At 33.5% G+C, this 18,451-nt stretch overlaps 1 protein-coding gene across 1 annotated transcript; it reads right to left on the bottom strand.

The window, feature by feature from the left end:
- Positions 1–12,320: 12,320 nt before the first annotated feature.
- LOC126722898 (probable histone H2B.1) lies at positions 12,321–12,973 on the bottom strand. The gene has a single exon (XM_050426052.1). The coding sequence runs from the start codon at positions 12,889–12,891 to the stop codon at positions 12,466–12,468; it is 426 nt and encodes a 141-aa protein (XP_050282009.1). The 5' UTR covers positions 12,892–12,973; the 3' UTR covers positions 12,321–12,465.
- Positions 12,974–18,451: the final 5,478 nt, after the last annotated feature.

The raw sequence follows: 18,451 nt of genomic DNA on the forward strand, positions 1-18,451 counted from the left end.
TCAACTAGCTGTGACAGGTGGTGGTTGTCCTGATCCTGAAAAATGTCGAGAAACATGCCTTCCTTGTTACCGGGGTATCGGGCATATAACCACGTTCTGTCGCCCTGCCGGTGGAGGAATTCCATTTGATGAATGTGTTTGTGATTTCACAGAGGGTGCCCGTTGCGACCCAGCTTTTGGACCACCTTGTCCCAAGCCTCCTTCTCCTTCTAACTATTTCAATCTAACTAAAGTGTAAACACATCCATAGAGGGTGGATGTTCTAGTTTCTTTGTGCCAATAATAACAAGTTAGCAGTGAACATGCCTAACTTGTGTAAAAGTATTAAAGTAAAACATTCATAAAGGGTGAATGTTCTTTATATCAATAATAACAAGCAGGACTTGTGTTTGCAATATATATAATGTGTCGTTTCTTTGGCAAAGAATAGCCATAAAATTTTCGTTTTTTGGTTTTCTTTTTTACCTTAGGGATTTTTTTTCCTGTTTACTTTAGTGAGACAGAAAAATAACTTTGAAAGCAACTGATAAGAAGTGGGGTTTTTTTTTAATGAGCAAAAAGAAGTGGCTTTTGAAAGTTTTGGGAAGAGGTAAATTAAAGGAAAGCTTGGAATTATTCCAGACTTCTAGTTTTCGTACTTTTAATGACTTTCACTTTATTATGATCATGCTTAAAAGTATGATTTTATATACTTATATTCATAATATAATATTCAAAAAAGAATTTTCCTTGAAATTCTTTGCCAGCTATAACCATTTATTGGAATTTTCCTAATGCAAACCTTTTGAAAATTAAAGTTTCCTTTTCAATTATGTTTTCCCTCCATTAAACCTTGTTTCAGTTATTTTTTCCTAATGCAAAGCTTTTGAAATTAAAGTTTCCTTTTTAGTTATGTTTTCCTCCATTAAGCCTTGTTTCTAAATTTGAATCCCATTTTAAATTTGGTCATCAATGATGACAAATTAGGAATTTTGCAACATAAAAGTCAAACTTAAATTCACTAATATATTTTAAGATTTTTTTTTTTTTTTTAAGAGAGTTTCAACTTATGGTTGATGATGATTGTTTTTTATCATTAAATTAAGACATCAATATGTTTTTAGTGTAAACGGGGATTGAACCTCAGATCTCTTATTCAACTATCAGAGATTTTAACAATTGAGTTAACTGGAATCCACTTCTAAAAATTTAGATGAAAGAACTTAGAGAGGTTAGCCGTAAAGGATATATGGCTAAGACTTCTAATGGACTAGTGAATAGTGATGGCTTTGGTAAGTTGGGTGTGAGTTGGTTGTGGCCATTTTAGTTCATTGTTTTGTGGTTGGGTCTTTCTGCTATTTTGTGTTTAAAATTTAAAACTTAAAAACAAAGAGGATCCGAGGCAGAAAATGATGCTGTCACATGGCAGCATGCATTGGACCCGAAATTTCACAGTTAAAAAAAGATAAAATTTAAACCGAAATAGGGATGTAATTGTATATGATAATTCTAGCTTTTTTTTTTTTTTTTTTTTTTTTTGCTTTCACCGAATTTTCTTTTTTTGAAATTTTCCTAATGCAAATTTGTCATTTTGAAAAGTGAAGTTTCCTTTTGAGTCATGTCTTCATGTGTGACACATCTAATTTAGTCAAATTATCATCTAATTAAGTTTCATTTTGAATTATGGACATAATTTATGGAGCTCAAAATAACATGCGCTCAATTGCAAATCAATCTCAATTGCTTGTATGATACATGTATATTTGTTGGAGACAATAGTGGGATTTGGCTAGCTATATATATATAGAGAGAGAGAGAGAGAGAGAGAAAGCCTATTCTGTTTAATTCATTTTATTTAATGAAAATTTAACTATTACCATAAACGTTTAATTTATTTTGACTATTCTTAGAAATCAATTATAGAAAGTATCCAATATATAATATTAAAAAATATATAGCATATTCTATTGATTTCATTTTATTTAATGAAAATTTAACTATTACCATAAATGTCTAATTTATTTTGACTATTCCTAAGAATCAATTATAGAAAGTATCTTAAAATTTATCTTTGTTTTGTTCTTAGTTGATTTTTTTTTTCAGTGACAGGAACGAGAAGAGGACAAAAAAAAGAAGCCTGCCCGAGACCAACCCAAAACCCTACCCAAATATGGGCCAAAATCTTCAGGTTGGGTCGGGTTCCCCTGGAAATTTCGGGTCAGGTTGTAGGTGGCTGGAAACCGACCCGAACCGACAAAAACTCAGCCCTACCAAAAAAACAAAAAAAAAAAATTTTAGAGAGTTTCAACCTATGGCGTTCGCTCCTAATGATAACTCTTTATCATTAGACTAAAACACCAATCAATTTTTTGGTGTAGGCGGAAATTGAACCCTAGATCTCTTATATAACCATCAGAGACTTGGTAAAGATACTTCCTAAGTAAAAAGGCTAGTAAAGAAACTAATTAATATGAGATATACACAATTACATATAACATACTTGTATTGTAAGACTTTTACTTACCTAGAGTTACATCCTTAATCCAAAAAACAAACTTTCATATTCACACATCACCTAGCAGTTGCTTGTTTCTCAAAAAATATAAAATAACAATAATAAAACAATCATACACCTTTGTGTGTGCATTTCTCAAAAAAAAAAAAAAAACAAAAAAAACAAAAAACAAAAAACAAAAAGCAACTGTATATTGTGCTTAGAATTCTTCTAATTTCTGTTTTTATTTTTGAGCATAGAGTTGAGACATAAAATTGGGCATGTTAATACAAGTTACAAATTACCTTTAGCATAATTGAGAGCACCACCCCCAAAACAATCTTTTATGAGATTGAGCTTCTTAGTGCTGCCTTGGCTTTTGCCTTGCATGAACTACAGAAAAATTGTGTGCTTGTTGATTATGTACAGGCTGAATGAAATTGATTAGAGAGTTATAGATGTTGGAACTTGTTCATGAAAAATGATAACCAAGCGTTATGAGATTTGAAGGTAACTAATGAATACTAGTGAATTGCGCTTATCCTTCTGCCAGGATCAGTGAAGAAGTAAAATAGTACAGCTAATAATAAAAAAAACAAGCAATCTAGTTCTTAATTAAGAAGAGATTAATTGGTTTCGTTCTTGATAAAACAAAAACTCAAAATATTGGTTCTTCTAAGTTAATGTGATTTCATACTATTATTCACCCGGCTATAGTAATATATATATATATATATATATTCCGAGAGCTTTGAACACCCACATCAGCCAAAAGAGAATACACATATTCCAAGAGTTTTTTTTGCTCATGACCAGGCCCCAGGGCCACCATGCATGGGATGAACGACGTTGTTAGAACCATGGTTTTAAAAATTGATATGGTCAATGAATCGTTTTTTATCTCGATTCCCATTTTTTCCAGTTCTTACCGATTTTGACGGGTTTTAGGAATGTATTTTTATTTTTATTAGTTTTACGTAATAAAACATATAATATTTTTTGTATTCAACACCAATACATAGTTATACATATTTATCAATGTATGTGTGTGTGTTTAGTAAACATATTTAAATTACATAATTATAATATTAAAATGACTTTTTTTAAATATTCCATAATCAGTTGACTAATTTGAACATATCCAAGAATTAAAAAAAAAAAAAAAATATATATATATATATATATAGAGAGAGAGAGAGAGAGAGAGAGAGAGAGAGAGAGAGAGAGGTTCAAGTTACACTTGGAGTAACTCTAAGTAATGTAATCCAATCGTTGAATTACATGTTCTATATATTCTTAACATGCATGCCAAATTTCATGCCAATTAGATGTAATTTATCATTCAATTCATAAATTAATCTTTTATGCATTATTTTAAATTACAAAAACTTGAAATAAACAATTGATTGATGATATGGCTATTGATCTTCAATCACTTTGAAATTTTGCAAACATAGAGAATATATGAAGATAATGTAATCTAATAGTGGATTTGTCAAAATTTGTATCCAATTAAAACTATTGGTTGGTGTAACTCTAAGCAATGTTACATCACTTAATAACTTATTATTAAATTCATATTTTGAAAATCCAACCGTTGAATTATATATTCTATATATTCTTAACATGCATGCCAAATTTCACGCCAATCAGATGTAATTTACCATTCAATTCATAAACTAATATTTTATACATTATCTCAAACTACAAAAACTTGAAATAAACAATTGATTGATGACATAGTTATTGATCTTTGATCACTTTAAAATTTTGCAAGTATAAAGAATATACAAAGATAATGTAATCTAACGGTGGATTTGTCAATAACTTATTATTGAATTCATATTTTGAAAATTCAACCGTTGAATTACATGTTCTATATGTTCTTAACATGCATGCCAAATATATGTGCACCATCATTCCATAGAACACTTGTAACATATTAAATTAAAGTTTAAATTATTATATAAATTTACAATTGTAGCATTTTTTTTCCTTTCCAAATATAAGTACAATGTCTATATTATTGAAACTTGAATTTTAAAGTAATCTTGTAAATATTTATCATATTTATTGTTTTTTTAGGACCCATATATCTAATTTGTAATGCCTACTTAATTTGTATTTTTTAACCCAAAACTAAAGATTTTGGCCCAAATAGAATAAAATTTCATACATTTCAACCCAAAAATTAAGAAAAAGAAATGAATTTTTGTGGTCTAGGCCCTATGCATGTATATATGTGCAATTGCAATAGAATTTAAGACACCAAAAATACAGAAAGTGTGCTACTTCAAAGCTTGGATTTTTTCCAATATTGAGATATGTACATTGTAGGGGTTTCAATTCATGTGGGTGTGATGTGTTGAGATATGAGTATTCGGTTAAATAACTAAACCCAAACACGGCCCATATTTAATAATCATGTCATAACCTTTCTACCCTAACACAACCCGTTAATGAAGTGAGTTAACACGACATGACCCACTTGAGAAGCTTAATAAACAAATCATGTTGGGTTGACACAAATGTGACTCAAATACAACCCATTTAACCTGCATTGTTTTAAATTATATACAAACCCATAGTATCAAAATACTTATTAAGCATGCAATTTGAAAGTTAATAATAACATCAAATACTTAAATCCTATCATCGTCCAAAAGTTCAAAATAACATAAAATTACTTCAAAAATATTCAATCCATAATGTAGTATCATCCACCTAGAAAGAAGTTCTTAATAAAAATGATACATCCTTGACAAAGTCCATACATTTATATTTTGTAAAAGTCTTTGCAATTACTCACCTTTCTTTTTAATTTTAAAAAACAAGTAGATATAAAAGTTATTTGACAAATCTAAAATAAAATGAATATTTATTTGTTATATGAGTTAAGTGGGTCATTCCATCTTAACACGAATAAATTAGCTTCTCCAACAAGTCAATTGTAGGTCAACCCGCTTTTGACATGTTTCTTATCGTACTGTTCTCGAGTTGACTTAATTATGACCCAAACCTGCTAAGATTCAACCCTTACTTGTAAAATCTTGTATTGTGTTCGCTAGTCGTGTCAAACATTAAAACCTCTAATTAAACATTTTATAAGAGTATGTCTATTCCTTTTTTTTTTTTTTCTTTTTTCTTTTTTCTTTTTTTAACTCAAGAGTTTGGAATTTGGTGGGGTTAGGTAATGTGTTTACATACCTGATTGAGTAGGATGCTTTTTTCGTCAACATGTTTTAGATTTCCAAGGGCAATCCCATAAGGAAACTTTTGATTGATCTCATTATATCGTATCATTTAAACTTGAGTCTTCACAAATTTACACATAAATATTATAATATTCATTATTAAATTGATTTTAAATTTTATTCTACATATAATCAAAATAAATTTCTATAAGCAAGTATCATAATTATCTAATCTCGTATTTACACACCAAAAAAAAAAAAAAAAAAAAACCTTTCTTGAGATAAAATCATATTTTATTAAAGATAGAAAAACTTTTTCTTGTTTAGTGTTTTCTTTAGGGCACGTTTAGTAGACTGTAATAAACACTATAATGTAATAGATATTATTATGACATAATTATTCGGTTGTTTGGTTATGTTTTTATTATAATGAATAGTTATTCCTTATGAATAGCTATTCTTTAAAATGAGGAATAACTATTCCTTATCAAAAGTACTAAATATCTATTCCTTCATCTTATGTAATAATTTTTTTTTTAATTTCCTAAAAAGCCATTAGTTGCCACATCTTCAAAAAGAAAGAAAATAAATTTTCCTTGTTGTTAATTATTAGCTCTATTTTGAACACCCTAAAATAAGTGTATTTTAGAAAATTTGAGTTAAAAATGATTTAATTACACATTTTTTTATATTCTACTAAATTATGTATATATATTCAAGATTCTATTTCTAAATAGTCACCAAACTAATGAATAGTAATATTTATTACATTCCTACTTAATGTATTCCTTGTAATACTTATTCCTATTCCCATGTAATAATCATTACAGTGTATCAAACCTGCCCTTAGTAAGACAGAAATATAGCTTTGAATGTAACCAATCCAAAAAAAAAATTGGCATAGATACTTCCTAAGGGTACATTTGGTACACTGTAATGATTATTACATGGGAATAAGAATAAGTATTACAAGGAATACATTAAGTTGGAATGTAATAAGTATTACTATTCATTAGTTTGGTGACCATTTAGGAATAGAATCTTGAATGTGCATCCACAATTTAGTAGAATATAAAAAGAATGTGTAATTAAATCATTTTAAAGTCAAATTTACTAAAATACACTTATTCTAGGGTGTTCAAAATAGAGCTAATAATTAACAACAATGAAAATTTATTTTCTTTCCTTTTGAAGATGTGGCAATTAATGGCTTTTTAGGAAATTTAAAAAAAAAGTTATTACATAAGGTGAAGGAATAAATATTCAGTACTTTTGATAAGGAATAGTTATTCCTCATTTTGAAGAATAATTATTCATAAGGAATAACTATCCATTGTAATAAAAATATAACCAAATAGTCGAATAGTTATGCCATAGGAATATCTATTACATTACAGTGTCTATTACAGTCTACCAAACGTGCCCTAAGTAAAAAACTAAAAATGTTATTAAAGAAACTAATCTAATTTACTATAGTCGTTTCTCCTTCTAAGAAAAGAAGCTTCTTTTTCTCTTAGACTGTAGAACTAGTCGTTTCCTTCTTGTAAGGTTATTTAGTCCCTCAAGTAACACTATTGCTTGTAGGTTTGTTGGGAATCCTTTCTAGGGCTGTGGGAAACACTATTTGTTTGAATCCTTTTTGAGAAAAATGGATACTCTTACAAAATGTTGGGAGAATATGTCCTTGAAGGATAGAGAGGGTGGAGAATTTCAATTTGATAAGACAACGGAACTGCCAAACTGCACTATTGCAGCAAAATTCCTTACTAAATGGATGTTGAATACTGAGGCTATCATTAGAACCTTCAATCCTATTTGGAGGCCACATATTACTATTTGTGTTCAATAATGAAGAAGAAGTTGAGAAAATTTTCGAAGGGGAACCATGGAGTTTTGACAAACACCTGGTGTTGATTCAGTGCTATGATCATACCATACATGCTAAGGAGCTAGTCTTTGATCAAGTTTCTATGTGGGTACAAGTCCATGATATCCCAATCAAATTTTTGAGCAGGGAGATTATGGAGAAACCATGCGAAGCTGTGGGAGAGGTAAAGAGGGATGTGAGTCAAATGGACGTTGAAAGGGGTGAAATCATGAGAATTAGGGTTCGGGTAAACACAAACCTACCACTATGTCGTGGAAGGGTTTTCACATAGAAAAATGGATCGAAGGGATGGGTTTCTTTCAAATACGAACGCCTACCTAACGTGTGTTACTGGTGTGGCTACTTGAATCATTTTGATAAGGATTGTGAACGCTGGATACAAAGCAACGGATCCTTAGAACAGAAAGACCAAGAATACGGTTCGTGGCTACGTGCATCCCTATTACCCATGCACAAAAACTCAGTGATCGTAGTACTAGGGTATTATGAGACAACAAGAAAGGAACTTGAGACTACCGGCGGGAAGCAAGAGAGATCGGGGTTGAAAACAGCGGCAGTAGCGACGCATGGCAAAACCCAGGGAGGAGAAATTAATGAGTTTCAATTTCAAAACATAAAGTCATAGGAAAAAACAATTACGACTGATATTGAAATTAATAAGGGAATGAAAGCCAACTTGGTCGTGCATGCAATCAAGGGGGAAACCGTGAATCATGGGGAGTATTTTATGGAGAAAATAAATGAGATTGATCGGGAGTTAAGCAAATTTGATTTGGAAAAGGATTCTCATTATGGAAGAGCTGTTACTGCTGAAATACTAATTGATCCTGAGGGTATGGTAGATGAGTTGGCAAAAACGAAAGAAACTGAGCAACTTGCAATAGAGGCACGTGAGCTGTTAAGTGAGCACACGCTTAAGGCAAGTGCTAATCACGTGCCAATTACTCAAACAAACCCTAATTTTGGAACTGATGGGGGTGCCACGAACTATGCACCAACGTGGAAAAGAATTCCATGGCCAAAACACTCTGAACTCCATGAAAGCTTCTCACCACCAACACTGAAACGCTCAAGCTTAGACATTGATGATCATGAGTTACCGAAGAAGAAGAAGCAGGTTTCACATGATGATCGGAAAACCACTATTTCATTGGCGGAGGCTGATATTCAGCCCTGCCAGTAACAATGAATCTCCTATGTCGGAACTGTCGTGGGCTTGGGAACCCACAGACAGAACAAGAGCTTGGAGATATGATTCGGGCACAAGATCCCTTAGTCGTGTTCCTAGCCGAAACATGGCTCGATAAAGCAAGGCTAGAAGCAATCAAGGTGCGATATAAATTTGGAGGTATGATTGAAGTATCATGGGACAATAGAGGAGGAGGAGTGGCTGTTTTTTGGAAGGCAGAATGCGACTTTACAGTTGATACATATTCCCTTAATCACATTGATGCTATTGTGAATAAGGGGAAGGAAGAAGAGTGGAGGTTTACAGGATTCTACGGCGAGCCAGATACTAATCTTCGTTATGAATCGTGGGATAAGCTGAGAAGATTGAAAAACAAATATTCGATCCCGTGGGTATGTGCGGGGGACTTCAACGAAATTACCAAGGCGCATGAGAAACTTGGAGGAAGGCCAAGACCGGTCAAACAAATGGAAGCATTTAGAGAGGTGTTGGATGAATGTGATTTCAAAGACCTGGGATTTGTAGGGAGTAAATATACTTGGTGGAGCGGAATGGAGGGAATAATACAATATGGGAAAGGCTGGATAGAGCAGTGGCTACTACGGATTGGATTGAACTTTTCTCGGCTACAAAAGTTGTTCACTTGGAGTGTGGGTCATCCGATCATAAACCCATAATTATTCTGCCTAAAGGTATTACAAAGAGACGGAAGAAGCCTTGGAGATTTGAGCAGATGTAGCTAGAGGATCCGAGGTGTAGAGAGATTGTTGTTTCGGCTTGGGGCAGATTCTTTTTAGGAGGTCCAATGGATCAAGTGGAAGGAAAAATTCAGGAGTGCCAACAAAAGCTTAGTTATTGGAGTCGGCATAACTTTGGGAACATTACCAGGTCCTTGAAAGAAAAAAAGGAGCAACTGAGAAAAGCTGAAGAGTTAGCAATCAGGGGAGGGTCGAAGGATAGGGTGTGCAAATTGAAATAGGAGATTAATGGACTATTGATCAAAGAGGAGAAAATGTGGAAGCAAAGATCAAGGGCTTTGTGGCTGCATGAGGGAGACCAAAATACATGATTCTTCCATAATCGTGCTTCACACAGGTATGGGAGGAATCGGATTGATGAGCTGCAAAATGTTGAGGGAGAGGTGTGCTCAGATGAAGAGGAGAGTGCTCAGATTTTAATTAATCATTATCAAGAGCTATTCCATTCGGCCAACCCAGCAAATATTGAACAGGTTCTTGCAACAATTCCAACTGTAATCGCCTCGGACCTAAACAACATGCTAATGGCGGAATTTATGAGGGAAGAGGTTGATGAAGCTTTGAAGCAAATGGATCCTTTAAAAGCACCGAGACCAGATGGACTACCTCCACTTTTCTTCCAGAAATTCTGGCCGACTATTGGAGAGGATGTATCACAAGCGGTCCTTACTTGTCTAAATTCAGGTTCTATCCCATCCACTATAAATTGCACCTTTACAACTCTTATTCCAAAAGTTAAGAATCCAGTTAGAGTTTCAGATTTTCACCCCATTGCTCTTTGTAATATTATTTACAAATCGATGTCTAAAGTTATTGCAAACAGACTTAAAAAAGTTTTACCTTACATTATTTCTGAATCACAAAGTGCGTTTCAATCAAATAAAGTTATTTCAGATAATATATTGGTGGCCTTTAAGATGCTACATCAGATGAAGACTCAGAAATCAAAAAAGGTAGACTTTATGACCCTCAAGCTGGATATGAGCAAGGCATATGACAGAGTTGAATGGAGGTTCTTGACAGAGGTTATGAGAAAGATTGGCTTTTGTGAATCCTAGATAGCCATTATCTATGAATGTGTTAGCACAGTCTCCTATTCTATCTTGGTTAATGGTGAGCCAAAAGGAAACATCTATCCTACACGGGGAATCAGACAAAGGGATCCTCTCTCCCCATACCTCTTTTTATTGTGCTCAAAAGGATTGAATAGAATGCTTCAGCAGGTTGCAACAAATAAATCCATAAATGGGTATTCATTATGTAAAAATGGACCTCGAATTACTCACCTTTTTTTTGCAGATGACAGTTTGCTATTTTGCTGAGCAAGAATGGAAGATTTACAAGTCATCCAACACATTCTATCTGTGTATGAGCAAGCTTCGAGACAAACTGTTTTTTAGCAAAGCTGTAGCAGAAGACAAGAAAAGAGAAATTCTAAATTTCCTAGGTGTGCCGGAGATTAAAGAGTATGAAAAATACCTAGGTTTGCCAGCAATGGTGGGAAGGAAAAAAAAGGCGAACCTAAATTACATCAAGGAAAGAGTGTGGAGTAAATTACAAGGATGGAAGGAGAAGCTCTTATCTCAAGCCAAAAGAGAGGTGCTGCTTAAAGCGGTAGTTCAAGCTATTCCAACCTTTGCCATGAGTTGTTTCAAGTTGCCGGTGGGGCTTTGCAAGGACATTGAGATGCAAATCAAAAAATTTTGGTGGGGTGAGCGTGGTGGGCAAAGAAAAATTCATTGGAAAAATTAGGAAACTCTATGCAAGCCAAAGTCCGATGGCGAAATGGGATTCAAAGATTTGGTAAAGTTCAATGAAGCAATGTTGGCAAAACAAGTGTGGCAGTTGTTAACAGATAGAACATCTTTGTTCTATAAGGTGTTTAGTGCCAAGTATTTTCCATCAGGTTCAATCTTTGATGCAAAGAATGCCAAGGGCTCCTATGCTTGGCAAAGTATCCTCAAAGCAAGAACGGTGGTGGAAAAAGGGATGATTTGGAGATGGCAATAGAATCAGGGTATTCTATGACAACTGGATCCCAAGTGCTTTTCCTTTGAAGGCAGCAGCTAGAACTCAGGAGTTCATAGACGATAGCATGGTCTCCAGCCTCATAGATAATGATACAGGAGAGTGGAATGGGCAGATGATTGATCACCTAATTTCACCTTTTTTGGTGCAAAGAATAAAGGCTATACCACTGTGTAAGAGAAGGCAAGAGGACTGTATAGTGTGGCCACGAAGCAGAGATGGGAATTATACGGTGAAAACAGGCTACCAGCTACTTGGCGAAATTGAAAATAGAGAAGTTGCATCGGGTTCCAGCCAGGCAACGCAGAGACAGTTCTGGAATAGCTTGTGGAAATTAAATATTCCAAACAAGATAGAAAAAATTTTGCTGGCGTGCTTGCACCGAGTCACTACCAACAGCAAAGAACCTATACCGCAGAAAAATACTGGACTCCGCCTTATGCTCCTTATGTGGTAAGTCAGATGAGACAATGATGCATGCTCTATGGGAATGCGAAAAGATTCAGACTAGCTGGGGAGCTGATTTCAACAAGCTACGACAGTTGCCCCACAGGCCCACCACAGTCACGGACCTGATCTGCAGAATTGGTCACGAAGGAAGAAGTGTGGAACTCGCCGTGGTGCTAGCATGGTTTATCTGGTGTAGGAGGAATAAGTGCCACTTTAGTGAGCCTAACCTTCCAACAGATAAGCTCCTCAAGGCTGCTTCAAAATTGCTAGCTGAATTCCAGATCAAAAAAATAGTATGGACTATCATATCATAGTCCCAATCAATCTCAAATGCACAAAATTCCACAAAAGCTAAATTTCATTTCTAGAACAGAGAATTACAGAAAAACCCTACCAAATCTAACTCCAAACACAGAGAAGCCAGACTATACATCACAAAAAAACAAAAATTACAACCCCTAAATTCAAAAACACCCAAACAAGCCCTAAGAGCTTGTAAACTTCGTAACAGCCTTAGTGCCCTCAGAAACAGCGTGCTTCGCGAGTTCCCCAGGAAGAACGAGACGAACAGCAGTCTGAATCTCGCGAGAAGTTATGGTGGGCTTCTTGTTGTATCGCGCGAGACGAGACGCTTCCTGTGCAAGCTTCTCGAAAATGTCGTTGATGAAGCTGTTCATGATTCCCATGGCTTTGCTCGAGATTCCGATATCTGGGTGCACTTGCTTCAGCACTTTGAAGATGTAGATCTTGTAAGTCTCGACGCTCTTCTTCGACCGCTTCTTCTTCTTCTCCGACGAGTCCTTGGGCAGCTTCTTCTCCGCTCGTGGCTTCTTCTCCGCTGGCGCTTTCTCGGCTTTCTTCTCCTCCGCTGGCTTCTTCTCCGCCGGCTTCTTCTCTGCCTTTGGTGCCATTGCTATTCAAAGCTTCGAACACTGAAACTGAATTTGATTTGAGAACTTGAGAGTGATTGTTTTGATAAAACTGTGAAGAGAATAGTGTGGGTTGTGTTATGTTTATATACAGAGTGGAGTTGGATTGTGATTGGTTGGTTTCGTGAGGTGCGGATCGATGACGTGGAGTGTTTGGTCTTCGTTCGTTGTTAATGGACGGTGAGGATTGGTTTTGGGATAACCTAGGTGACCCGCGGTTTTCTTAAATTAAATTTTTTTTTTTTTTGTGTTTCTTTGAATTTTCGAGTTTTTTAGCGGATGTTCGAGATTCGCGGGTTGGTTTGGGAGCGCGCTGGTCGAAAATTTGAAGTGTTTCGTTTTTTCAAATTTTAAATAGAAAATGTTAAAATTACTGTAAGTTTTAATGTTTTGCTGTACAAAGTTTACAAATTGAAGTGTCAATGTACGGATATATTTTAAGATTCAACCACTTTGTTTTCAAAAAAAAAAAAGTTTCAACCACCTTATAATTGAATTTTAAATTGTCTCTTCTTAATTAATAATGAATCAATTTGCAAGATGAATGTAGAAAAATTTATAGTACCTAATGCAATACTCTTTTAAAATATATTTTGATTAAATTTAATACGTGTTAAATAAAATCTTATTTTTACACTAATAATGCAATATGCTATAGGCTATAGCCACAAACTTTTTATTGTTCTAAATTTTTATTGGTTTTCATTATCTATATTACTTTTTACTTACCAATAATTACTAATTACATTCAAGGGTGGCTCCACTTAGAGTCCAAGTGGTTCATATAAACCCCTTGGACTAACCCAAAATAAAATTATATATATATTGTAGGAGTGTGGTTTTATGGAACCCAAGGTAGAGCCAGAAATTTATTTTTGGGAGGACCATATATAATTTTTTTTTTTTAAATGAAATGTAAAATAATAATGTACAATACTTTATAACTCAATATGTGCTATAAACAAAAGTGTATTTAATTAAAATTAAACAATCACGAGACAAGATTAACAAAACGATTTAACATCTTTAATCAACTATGAAATGTTAATATAGTAGTATATACTATATATTTTAATCAACTAATCAAGTACATTTATAATATATAATACCATTGGGTATATAATGTATTGATTATTATAATAATAAATAATATATTATAAGGAATATAAAAAAGAAAGCAAATAAAAAGTAAAGTAAAAATCAAAACAAAGCAAATGCAAAGTACTAGGGAAAGAGTTAAAAACAAGGGGTCAACCGGTCAACTAGGAGCATAGAGCACTACACAGTCAGGGGATGAGAGGCCCACAGAGGTGAAAATAGCCAAATACCATGTTTTGGCAAAATTTGTGGCAAATTAGCACCATTTCAGAAATATTTAGCAATCTATCACTTTTTTAATACTCAAGTTTCACAAAATCGAGTTATAAATAGTACTCGAGTTCAGTGAACTCGAGTTCCTAGTGAGTTGCTAGCGTGGCATTGCTGACTTGGAATTTGTGTGATTAAAAAAATAATGTGATACTCAATATTATTGAAATTGAGTTTCTTTATAGTACTCAAGCTTCATACAGTCGAGTACCTTATTTTTCTTTTCTTTTCTTCCTTTTCTACTTTTTGTTTCTGTTGGAATGACTTGAATAGACAAACTTAGTGGCTTGACATTAGCCAACAAACCATTAAATGGCTTGCATGCCCATGTCAGGAAGATGCATGATATTCAAGAAGTTTCATACGTGAAGAAATGCAAGAGCTTGCATTAAATGTTCTTCATGAATTGTCAAAGAAGATGGCCAAAAACAACACCTGACATGCAAACCAAATTCATGCTTCTTTTCTTTTGGCCAACATGGATGAGACTTTGGCCATAAATGCTTGCCATTTTCTTTGACTTGACAAGTTTCATGAAAGTGCCGAAGCTTTGGAGAAAAAGGAAAAAAAACCAAGGTACTCGACTGTATGAAGCTCGAGTACCATAAAGAAACTCAATTTCAAGTAATATCGAGTATCACATCATTTTTTTAATTACACAAATTCTAGGTCAGTAGTGCCACTCTAGCGACTCACTAGGAACTCGAGTTCATTGAACTCGTGTACTATTTAGAACTCAATTTTGTGAAATTCAAGTACTATAAATGTGGTAGATTGCTAAATATTTCCGAAACAATGCTAGTTTGCCACAAATTTTGCCAAAACGTGGTATTTGGCTATTTTGGCCGGCCTACGGAAGCTTCAATCTTTCACCTTTTCTTGTCTAGTTTAGTCACATAGTACAAAACTATTACATTTTATATTGTAAACAAACTACAGCAACAGTGGAAGGGAAAAGAAAAAAAAGAAAGAAAAAGAAGGCAAATGCCAAGTCGCCAACGGAGAGAGAGAGAGAGAGAGAGAGAGAGAGAGAGAGTCACCTATGTGAGACAAGATGTTTCTGCAATTGTATGGGGGACTTGGTGGTATAACACATCTACAAAACTTATGACTTTTCAATTTTTATACTGTTGTGGTGCAAGTAAGCCCTAGATGTGTTGGGATGAAAATTAGAAATTTTTTTCCCTTTTATTTGTTGAGGTAATTGTTACAATACCTATGTGTTCATTTTAAAGATGTTGAAGGTTTAATTATTGTAATTTGTTGACATATGTATATATGGATTGTATTTTATTTAAATGAAAATTATGTTTATTTCTAGACTTTCTTAAATATGTATATTATCAAACATGGGGGGTCAAAATGATAAGGTTATTTAAAAATTTTCAAATTATTTAGGATATTTCCAAAAAAAAAAATTAATTTCTTTCAAAATTTGGGTGGTGGGGGGGGGGGGGGGCTTAAGTGGCTTTGCTACTGCCGAGCCCAAGTAATATTGAGCCATGGATAAAGATAAGCCCACTAAAGCTTGGCCCTCTTTAAGAGTGAGCCACCTTAGAAGAATCAAACCTCAAACTACAGACTAAGCTTAGGGCTACCCATGATCTGAGGATGATCTAACCAAGGACTACATTTGAAGTCAATATCCACATTGAGCTAATAATGATAAATCACATTTTGATTTCCTGAGGAAAAATTCTAGAAGGTGTGAGATTGTTGGAGGAAGATTTATGAAACTTCATGATGATTCTATAATAACCTTCGCATTTAATGAAGATCACTTGCTTGGCACAGTCGCATTTAATGTTAGAGGACGGGCCTAAACAATAAAAGAAGCCCCAAAATCTCCATTCATGATGAAAATGAGGAAGAACGGGCTCGATGGGACATGAAGTTATCCATCTGTATAGGGACACCACATCCTATAGAAGAAAGAAGGGCAAATATAAGGGAAGATAAGGGCAAAACGAAGGGACATGGCAAAAAGAAGCCAAAACACACTAGAGAGAGAATGGTAGAGAACAAGTGAGAACTCTTGTAATATTTCAGTAGCTCTTGTTCTTAAGTGGAACCTTGTAATATAAACCTATGAATCAAATGATATATCTTTTTTTTTTTTTTTTTTTTTTACGTAGCTCTTATGCATATACTTGTTGTTCTTGATCAAATCTCCCACTATGGATTATTATCAACCCATAATATAAATTAATTGTGATTCCTACTTAATCCTTAGTTAAGTTTTGGCACGAGCGCACACGCACACACACACACACATATATATATATATATATATATATATATATATATATATATTCTTTTGGCCTCCCTAAAATAAAAATTTGAACACCCTGACTCGTTTTAAGGTCTACTGAAATAAGTTTGTATATGATCCTCTAAACAATATATTGGCTTTTTTGAACATATATATATATATATATATATATATATATATATATATATAAAAGCTCATTTAGATATTTTAACAAATTTGAAATAAACAAATCAAATGGGAGATCAATGGATGAATGATTGTTTGGTTATGTACATTAAAAGAGATGCACCTTATAGGATTAATAATGAAGATATCATGCAGCGATTTCAAAATATGAAATATCGTAAAAAACAATTGTAAAACATTATATATTTCGGTTTTGTTTTTTGTTTTGTTTTTTTTTTGGTGATGTTGATATATTCAAATTTTATTTTAGGGTAAATTACATATTTGATCCTTAACCTTTATGTTAAATCTCAATTTGGTCCATAACCTTTCAATTGTGTTAATTTAATCCCTAATAATTTAGTATTGTGTCTAAATAGTCCCTACTGTTAAGTAATGGATTAAAAATATTGACGTAGCTAATGACAAAAAAAAAAAGAAAAAAAAAAAAATATATATATATATATATATTTGTCACATAGACGGCCATGTGAACTGCCATATGGTTTACATTAAAAAAAAAACTAAAGTGACATGTCAGCTATTTTAAAACCTATGGCCATGTCTTTTTTTTTAGAAATAAAAAAAAGGAAAAATAATGCTATGTTTTAAATTTAAATACTTAAATATATATCATAATAAAAAAATAGAAAAATAAGAAACCACTTTAACAACTGAAAATCAATTATTCAAAAATTCCCAATTAGCACAATCTTACGCACACCATCTCCAGATTTTCTCTCATCGTCAGCACCAATTCTTTAGATCTGGGTGGTGGGCATTAGTTCCAGTCACTTGATTGAGCCTGGGGAGAATGATGAGCCATTTGGAGTAGAAAGAAGGTTGTTGTTGGTGTTGTCTGTTACGGTTAGTTGTTTGAGAGAAGAGGAAAACAATAAAGAAGGTTGTTGTTGGTGTTGTCTGTTAAGGGTTTGTTGTTTGTAAGGGTGGAGTTGACTGTGGTGGGATGAAGGCAGTGGAGGAGGAAGAAGAAGAAGACCATTTGGGACAAAGCCATATTTTTTTTTCCTGCTTATGTTTTTGGATTTTATATATTTTGGTTGTGGTAATAATTTTGTAATGTTAATGTTTACATACTTTGGATTTTGGAATTCAGACTTTGAAGTGATGATTGATGATTCCTTCGTGAGGTGCTATGTGGGTGATGAATTGATGATTTCTTCGTGAATTCTTAGGGTTATTGTTTCAGAGATGCAAAGTGGGAGTTTTTTTTAATTTCTTTTTTAATTCTGATTTTTGTTTAAGTTTTTAACACTAAAATGAAATAATAGAATTTAAAACTAAAATGAAATAGGTCATATGGTAGTCTACATGACAGTTTATATGCCATAAAAATAAGTGTAAAACTTGGATACAGTACTTTAGGTACAATACCTTATGTTCCCCTCTTGAAATTATGCCACCTGTAAGTAAAAATGAAAAAGCAAACAGCGTTAAAATTGCACACGTCTTCTTTCTTCTTCTTCCTTTTTGCTTGACTAATGAGAAAACCCAATGGCTTCACAGTAGATCTCTCAAACTTGGTTAATAAACAAGGTTAGCTCTTGCTATTGTCAGCCATCAACTGGTATTGCTTTCAAGAAACTGTAATACGATTCAAGCCCTCATACACTAGGATTTATGGAAACTATTTGCATAGAAGATTTTGTTGTTCATGTGGTTATGTCTAGCTTTAATTCTCTTCAATCCATATCTATTAAAATATAAAAATTAATC

This window comes from Quercus robur, chromosome 1, assembly GCF_932294415.1.
Source record: "Quercus robur chromosome 1, dhQueRobu3.1, whole genome shotgun sequence".
Classification (NCBI taxonomy): Eukaryota; Viridiplantae; Streptophyta; class Magnoliopsida; order Fagales; family Fagaceae; genus Quercus; species Quercus robur.